This window comes from Notothenia coriiceps, unplaced genomic scaffold, assembly GCF_000735185.1.
Source record: "Notothenia coriiceps isolate Sejong01 unplaced genomic scaffold, NC01 NC01_scaffold00016023, whole genome shotgun sequence".
Classification (NCBI taxonomy): Eukaryota; Metazoa; Chordata; class Actinopteri; order Perciformes; family Nototheniidae; genus Notothenia; species Notothenia coriiceps.
This window is the reverse complement of record NW_011348724.1, coordinates 76,460-85,423: the sequence shown is the minus strand read 5'-3', so window position 1 is coordinate 85,423 and position 8,964 is coordinate 76,460. Positions and strand designations below refer to the sequence as shown.

General features: G+C 45.2%; 1 protein-coding gene across 1 annotated transcript in view; it reads left to right on the top strand.

Annotated features, from left to right (window-relative positions):
• The first annotated feature begins 931 nt into the window (after positions 1–931).
• Positions 932–8,964, top strand: part of LOC104949377 (ski oncogene-like) — an 11,941-nt gene continuing 3,908 nt past the window's right edge. Inside the window, exon 1 of the mRNA XM_010775739.1 lies at positions 932–2,302. Coding sequence (XP_010774041.1) covers positions 1,397–2,302 — 906 coding nt within the window. The 5' untranslated portion in view covers positions 932–1,396. The remainder of the gene's footprint in view (positions 2,303–8,964) is intronic.

Sequence of the window (8,964 nt, the reverse complement as noted above, 5' to 3'; positions counted from 1 at the left end):
AGCCTTCAGAACTCTATGGCTAATTTATTTAAAATAGTTAAACTGTCTTCTTGTATGCTATTATTATTATTATTATTATTATTATGTGATTAAGTCGCCTACTGTGTTATTATTATTGATGCATTAACGTTTAAGTGTAGCACCTTGGTTCTTGGCCCATTTTTTATCTGCCACTAGCTGTCAAATTAAACATGGTAGATAAAAGCAGCGTACACTGTATCCATCTTAAACATGGTCGAATAAGGTATAGCAAATGGATCACTGAAGTACGGAAACATTTAGCAAATATTTGCTCGTTTATTTACACAAAATCAAAAGTAACACAAATATTCCTAAAATGAAATATAGGTACATTTAAGAAGTAGCTTTATTTGTCAAAAAGAATTGCATCCCAATGTGCGACTTTACTGTGCAATATGTGCAAAAGTAGCTTATTGTGTTATTAACATTAATGCATTAACATTAAGTGTAGCATCTTGGTTTTATCCACAATTTAAATCTGCAACTAGTTGTCAAAGTAAACATGATAGAATAAAGGTATCCTTATATAGAAGAAGAAGTAGGGTGAAATTGTATACTAAGAAACATTAAGCATATGTGCTGGCTTACTTTTACCGTAGTTTAAAGTTGACGTTTTCTACTTTCCCCACATTACATGAACGCAGCACTGTCTTCCCTTCTTCCTCCTCTCATCCACTCTGCAGGGCATTGGGGGGGGGGGTGACTGCTAAGAGCCGAGCCTGCCTGCAGAGTCACTCACATTCCTGGCTGGGATTCAATGACTGAGCCAGACACACAAACACAGAGGGAGGGGGTGCGCGTGAGAGAGTGCGAGTGAGCGACTGCGAGTGCGAGTGCGAGAGAGAGAGAGAGAGAGAGAGAGAGAGAGAGAGAGAGAGAGAGAGAGAGAGAGCGAGGGAGCGAGAGCGAGGGAGCGCGAGCAGGCTGCCTCGCAGACTTCTCTCAATACAGTCAGAGTGAACTGCGGGGGCACGCGGAGTGGATTTCTGCAGTCACCGACAGCGGAAAGAGCCTCAAATAACGATTTTTTTATTGAGCTGTTTCGACTCAAAGACCCGCTTTTGTGTTATTTTTCGCTTGTTTGTTTTGGAACTCGAAAAACAGAACTTCTCTTGAGTTTGGAGAAAATTTTTTCAGATATGGACAGTCGGCGACCCGCTGCAGGGAGCGACTGGCCAGTGTACCCTCAGTAGACTTGGGAATAAAACTGTGAACTCGCCTTCTGGCTTTTTTTTACTGGATGTTTCATGAAGCGCTTCGCATTTTTGGTCAGTTCTGGGACACCGTGGATTTACCAGGTTCGGAAACGGATAGATACTCGTGACTCACTGTCGACGACCAGAAGGATTTACGCTTCTAAAGTTGAAGGGAAAACATGGAGACTGTAAATCGGCAGAGCTTCCAGCCTCACCCGGGACTGCAACAAACTCTCAAGCAGTTTCACCTCAGCTCTATGATCTCTCTGGGCGGACCGGCGGCTTTCTCTGCCCGGTGGCAACATGAGCTCCTGTTCAAGAAGGACGGAAAGGAGCCCGAGCCGGCTCTGCAGCATCTGCCGCCCCCGGTGATGCCGGGCCCGCTGTTTATTCCGTCGGACCGCTCCACTGAGAGGTGCGAGACTGTGCTGGAGAGCGAGACCATCTCCTGCTTCGTGGTCGGCGGGGAGAAGCGACTGTGTCTGCCGCAGATCCTCAACACGGTGCTGCGGGACTTCACCCTGCAGCAGATCAACTCAGTTTGCGATGATCTGCACATCTACTGCTCCCGGTGCACGGCGGACCAGCTGGAGATCCTCAAAGTCATGGGGATCCTGCCCTTCTCTGCACCGTCCTGCGGTCTCATCACCAAGACGGACTCCGAGCGGCTCTGCAACGCCCTGATCTACGGAGGCGCCTACCCTCCGCGCTGCAAGAAGGAGCTGAGCGGAGGCTCCCTGGAGCTGGAGCTCACTGAGAGGAGCTTCAAAGTCTATCACGAGTGTTTCGGCAAGTGCAAGGGGTTGTTCGTGCCGGAGCTGTACACCAACCCCAACGCAGCGTGCATCCAGTGCATGGACTGCAGACTCATGTACCCTACCCATAAGTTCGTGGTGCACAGTCACAAGGCACAGGAGAACAGGACTTGCCACTGGGGATTCGACTCGGCCAACTGGAGGGCGTACATTCTCCTGGGCCAGGATTACTCGGGGAAAGAGGAGAAGGCCCGTATGGAGCAGCTCCTGGACGAGATCAAGGAGAAATTTGACTTCGCCAACAAGTACAAGAGGAAAGCATCGTCCAGGGTAAGTTGGTCCTCATACCACACTACTCCCCCACGGGCTCTAAATTCTGTGTTTTCTGTGTTGCACTGTGGGTTTTGGTTTGCTCTTTCTGATCCGAGTTTATGCAGTAGTTGTTTTTTCTTAAATGTTCCTGCACAGTACCGAGTTTACAGTTTGACACACACCCTATAATGCATTAATATCTAACAGCTTGGCAACTTGTAACTTTTAATAACGGGATGGAGGGTCCCCTCAAATGTCCCTGCACCCAATTGGATAATGCTGTATTGGTTCATAATTGTGCTCGTGGGAATCCCTCGAGAGGGTTCCCTTGAAACTTGTCCCTCTCAAATAATGCATGAACACAGTTATTCTGAGCCACTTACACCCCTACAAAAATAACTTGGGATCGTATTGATGTCCTGCTGTGTAATATGTGTCAACCTATTTGGCCATCTTTGACATATTGTGACTAATTGGGCCTCATCCAGCAATGACAACAAAACGCCTCTGGTGGCAATAAAGCCATTATTTGCCAGAGAAACACCTCTCAGGATCACTTTTATTGGCCTGCACTGTAAATACAATCTCATTTACTAACAAATGGCTCAATGGGAAATGGTAAACAACAGTTAGGGGCAGTGTGTCGATTAAACATGGGTCCAAGTGAGGAAATAATTATTCCTTTATCCAGTGGGATATCCTTCCACAGTGAATATTTCTTTCACTGCACGTGTGCTCCCATGGGGAGAGATACACTGCCAAAGCATTGGGATTACTCTTCTTACAACAAGGTGTGTTTGTGCGAGAGCCTTGTGTGTCACATGAAATGTACTATATTTCTGGTTGTCATGTGCCTGGCTTCCTGTGGATCAGCAATATTTTGAGATAGTTCTAAAATGTTTGAATAATCTAAATTAGCGCATATATGCAGGTTTTGGCTCTGCATGTTTCCTTTGGTCTAGGTGATCAGATACGAGGCTTCCAACTAATGAAGTAGTTGAGACATCTGAATATTTTTTCCATGTTCCTGCTGCTCTGCTCTTTGGGCTGATTGACTGTAGAGGTGTGTGAAGGGATTATAATCTGTTTTTTGTTGTGCCGGCAGGAGTTTTCAGAGAGAGAGAGAGAGAGAGAGAGAGAGAGAGAGTAGTTGGGTGGTAGACTGATAAAAGGAATCCCACCCCCAACCCACCCCTAGAAAAAAGGCTAGGGCAGCCATTTGCATGAGCTGTTACACATGAATGGAGTTGATGGAGCAGGGTTTAGAAGTATTGTGGTGGAAACATAATATGATCCTAACAAAGGAGAGCATTCAGCAAACATCGGACCCTCCTCCCAAACATCCACCTACCCCAGGCCAGCCACCACCTCTGACATACACGCACCCATACTCCCCTCCCCCTCTTACCTACTTTTTACTTCAATCTGTTTGAAACCAGAGTGGACTTCTGTGCTGCAGACTTGTTGATGAGGCACAGAAAGCAAAAGTGTTTACAAGAAGCTCCCATCCAGTTCTCCACTGAGGCTTCTTTCAGAGGAATCTGCCAAAGAAAGAGAAATCAGGGAGACCATTGAAGTCCTAGAGAGTGCCAAAGCCCTGCCATGCATGGTGAATACCCACTCTTGGCACACACTTTCATTCAGACTCAAGTGGGCACACCTTAAGGAGCCCCACTTTTAGGGGCCTCTTCTATTTTTATAAGTGCCGACGGGGCACCCAAGTGTTAAGCCCAAGGCTCATTTGAGCCTCTACCCCGCTTTTTAATTTGTAGCCTCCTATTTCCCTCGCAAGTATCTTGCTTTAAGAAATTCTAATGAGGGAATACATGCTGGGTAGGAGTTGAGGAATATTGCTTAACTTATGACTACAGAGCTCCCCTTTGTCAGCACATTTCAGCACAGCCAAGGCACTTTGAAAACGCTCTTGCAGGATGTGAGGCAGAGTGCTAGACTGTGTCGTGCTGCCTGCTACCTAGCGCATGAGAAAATGCCATCATCTGCGTGCTGTCAGCGGAGTAACCGGGCAGCTCTGTGAATATTAATGAGGCTGTTTCAAAAGTGTTAGCAGCAGTCTCGCATGCAGACAGACACAGGAAGTTATATTGTGGCACTTCCCTCCTTGCAGATGCTCTTTTCAGAGGTTCCTTCTGAGACATGCATATCTCTGAATCACACCGTTTGAGTGTAACAGCTTTTCACTTTTTGTAACGTACTTGCATTTGTGGAAGTGAAGGAAGGAGCTTGGGTTCGCAGTAAGAGTGCATTCTCTGTTCCAGTCTTAGAGGATATGAGCCGCGACTCTGATTGTAAACAACTAATGCAGCGAACTATTGAATTGTTGAAATGAGTTTATAAGCTGGGTGTGGAGCTGTTCTCTGGGTGGTTGATGCCAGCCCCTGGCTGCGAGTCCTTTGGTTTCTGGCTGGTACACATGTGGGTGGCACACATAATCAGTGGTTTTCCGCATCAGGATGTTTAGATAAGGGTTGTGGCTTCAGATTTAGTATGTTGTGAACTTTATAATTTGCCCTCAAGATGATGTGATTTCTACAAAATCCGTCTGTTTAAGCGAGATATGAGCAAGAGAATTGAGGGGCTAGGGGGTTGTTTGCTGTCGAGCCAGCTCAAGCTTGACTCACGCTTGGTTCAAAACCAGCAAGTATATGTCAGAGATTCCATTTTTGTGAGGATCCTGTTCCGGCAGTCAGTGGGTATAATTCCAGAGCCGCTACTCCTTCGGTGAGGCACCTGATGTGATCTGAAAACACTCTTTACTTGGCTTTCATTAAACATATTAACCCTGACCTGGATGCCTCAATCCAGATTTCCTCCTAATCCAGCGACTCATTTGGATTCTGTAGCGATGTGTTTAGAGACAAAGGAGTAGTCAGAATCTGTCCAATGATTCTGTGCTGCTCCATTAAGTAACTGTAATGACACCAAACTCATACCTGCAGGCTGTTTCCAAGCTTTATCCTGTGGCTCGTTGTAATAAAATCTAACTGAACCGACTGTTCTGTAGCACAGAGCTATAAAGGCCTGAAAACGGCAAAAGGAAACAAAACGTTTGTGAGCTTTGAATATTTGCCTCTAAGGCATTGCATTCCAATATCTGACTGCCATTCTCTAATGTGCAGGACCTAAAACTTCCCCTTTTACTTCCAACAACCCCCAACCCTGAGAAGCCCCCACTGCTGCTTGGGATATCTGGCCTCCAGCTGAAGGGGCCGCTTGTTTCAGGAGGGAGGTTGGGCGGTGGTGGTGGTGGGGGCCCAGAGGAAGTGAACTCCCCAAGGGGATATAGGCCCATGTCCTGTTTCATATGCAAGGCGCAGTGTTGGCTTAGCCTGCTGACAGCCAGCCATGTCCACACGGTGGACAGGACAACAGCTGGGAGCTGCACATTTCAATGGCTGCTCAGGGAACATTTCCATTCTCATTTGATGGCTGTTTGGCAAAACGTGGCAGATGCAAAAGTCTAAAGACAATTTGTCGTGGTCGTTGTGTTGGTGTGGAAAAGTGTTTTTAAGATATTCAATGCTGCATTTTCTGTTATTTTGTTCTCTTTTTCTGCCTGTTAAATAGCATCATTTAAAATGGGTGCACTGTGCTTGGAAAAGGAGGAAACTACCAATTCAATTAGGCATGTATAATGACTTCTGTTGCCGGGCCAGGCTGCCAGGCTGCCAGGCTGGGTTTCTAATGGGAGACAGTCAGTCCATGCTGTGAGGCATGACTGAGGATCACAGAGATCAATGCCAAATTGACATTCAAGTTGTCTTCGTGTCAAGTGTGATTGAAAACTCCATCACATCTCCAGCTCAATGAAACCAAACCAACACAGAAGGAGAGTTCACCGGTGAGATCAAAAAAGGCTTCTTTTAAATGATTTGGACAGCAATTGCTCATTGCCTGAATGTTATGCAAATTAAGTCAATTAAAAAGAGGGTGTTTAATTAGTCATTTAGTTTGTTTGCTCGTTTTTGTTGTTGTATTCATTTCCACATATGCCGTGGCTTTGTCAAAGCCTTTCCATTTACACAGTAACATTCTAAAGCACACTTATTGTACTTATTTAGACTCCTCGACACAAACTTTAAGTAACATGTATGTCGAAAGATGACAGGTCTGCACGATGATTTTGATGTGCATTAAAACGTTCGGTCAGTGTTTCCAGTTGTGTGAGGAAGTGGGAGAGGGTGGCAGAGCATCACAGGTTATATAGCATGTTGTGTTGTCTGGAAACATTGTCAAAAGGCTGCCATAGGAGTATGAGCGGAAAATGAGCTATGCAGGGATTCTTTTCATATGCCATGTCTCCCTGCCAGACGCTGTTTCTTTCAAAGTGGTTTGATGTCTGCCAACAAAAGGAATTTCCCAGTAGCTGCTCGATTGTGCACAAGTATCTTAAACAGTATGTGTTGGGGGGGGGGGGGGGGGGGTTGTTGTAGGATTCAGACGACTGTCACTTGACTCAAATGACCACCTTGTGTGTGTTTATCTTAGCATGATAACTCTGATTTTTCTATTCCAACCAATGACGCCAGACTTTTTAAACAATGCAAAGAGATGAATGGTTGGACCCCATAATTAGGGCTCAGTATCAAACCTTTGGTTAACAATTACTTCTTTAGTAAGAAATGTAATTATAGCATAAGTGTTGGCATTCTTATAAGATACGTCCTTATTATGTAAAGCTGGTTCTCGTTTTAAGACGTTTGAGCAGCATTTCTAGTTCTACGTGTTCGTTTCAATCATTCATGACTTTTTGAAAGAAAAAAAATGATTGGGTATTTCTGAAATTAAGAGATAGATAATTCTTGTGTTACCAAATCTCAGGTATCATATTGGCACAATGCCTAGCGATACAAAGAGTTTGATCCCCTGATTGTATTTTGAAGTTGCACATGTTGAAAGCATGTAGAACAAATTCTACTTCCAAAGCATTATTTAGGTGGTACTACATTTATGTAGTGCTCTCGAGTCATCCACTACATATATGAAAATGTTTCCGTTTGCTAAGTTAGTTCAAAAACCTTGATATTGTAGCTATCTTTGACAAATAGCAAAAGTCTTGTTCAGAAAGAGACAGTGACTAAGAAAAGGAGAAGTTCAAGCCCTTATTGAACACTCAGCTTGCAGTGGCTATGCTTAATTCTCCGAAGAACCTTAAGAGCGTCTCATTATCTTAAGTGTGGCACTGAAGAAAGAACCTGGTGACCTCCTCTAGGTGTTGCGTGGTAAAGAAGCTCTTCCTCAGTCAGATGGTGCTATGCGTTGTGTGACCTGAGTGTTGGCTTGTTAACAGAATTGTGTCAATTTTTTGTGGGCATTCAATATTCATGGTGGGTTCCGTAGGCGGCGAGGTCCTGCATGTTTATTTAATGTGAGGGTCTTTGAAATATTCATCAACATACATGGCACTGTAAGCCCAACTATTGTCCTGACTACACATCCCTAAGCAGCACCATCGGCTAACCTTTCGCCTCCTTACCTGCCCCGGGCTGCTGCAGCGGGGAGCATCAGGCAGGCAGCATCAGCATTTCTGCATCTGCCAAGTGGCAAAAAGCTTCAAGCTACACACACTTTCCCTGTCAGACACAACAAAGTTCTCACAGTTTACAGGTTGAAAAAATGAAATGTTAAAGGTCCCATGTCATGGCCATTTCTACTGATCATATTTCCATTGTTGAGGTCTACTAGAATACATTTATATTGTGCAATTTTCCAAACTCACATTGGTTTCTCATACAGCATCTCTGTATAGTATGTGTATTCACTCTCTGTCCTAATTGGCTTGTTGGAGCTCCTGCCCCCCCTCCCTGTGAGCCCAGTTGGCTCTGATTGGTGGAGGCTCGTTGCTGCTCGCCGTTGCTGCGAGGAGCGGACAGGTTTCCGGGTCAGCGATACAGCGAGAACAAGCAAAACTCATCCTGAGCACAAACACTCACAGCCGAAGTAAAAACAATAAGTGTGGCTTGATATTGAGTAAGAAAAAGGTTTATAGCGCTGTGAGAATGAGGCTGCGGAGAGCATTTCTCCGCCATCCCAACTCGTCTATTACCAGCGTTCAAGGAGCTCTATGCAAGTCAAAGGGGACTCCCTGTTAGTTAGCCAAGGGATCCTGGTGTGTGAGGTGCTCCGCGGATTGGTCTATTTGGGCCAATCCGGTCATTTGTTGTTGATTTGGGTATTCACATGTCACAGAACCCAGGAAGCAAACAATGGAGAATGAGAAATCTCCAACAAGGCGTTCTGGGGGAGCATAGACAGGTCTTCTCTGTGTTAGAGTTTTACTCGCTACAGGGTGTACTTTGAGGGTTTTTGACTCTGCAGACCGTTTACATGCAGAAAAACCTTCATAACACACAAGGGGACGGGTAATAACCGAAAAAGCATGACATGGGCCCTTTAAGGCAATTTCATTTGCAGTTTTATTCAAAATGCTACTCATACAAGGTTTTGGGTATAAAACTCCTAAACCAATGAATGTCTTTTCACCTGCGAGCCGTGAGGTTCTGGGTGGGCTGCTCCTCCACCTCTTGTATATGGATCCCACACATGATAAACAAGTCATATCTGAGTTAGGATTAGTGTTTGTGTTTATAGTATTGCCTGCCTCAAGGCGCTAAATGTGTGATTCCAGATGTATTTCCCACACCTTATGTGTGGGCTACAGC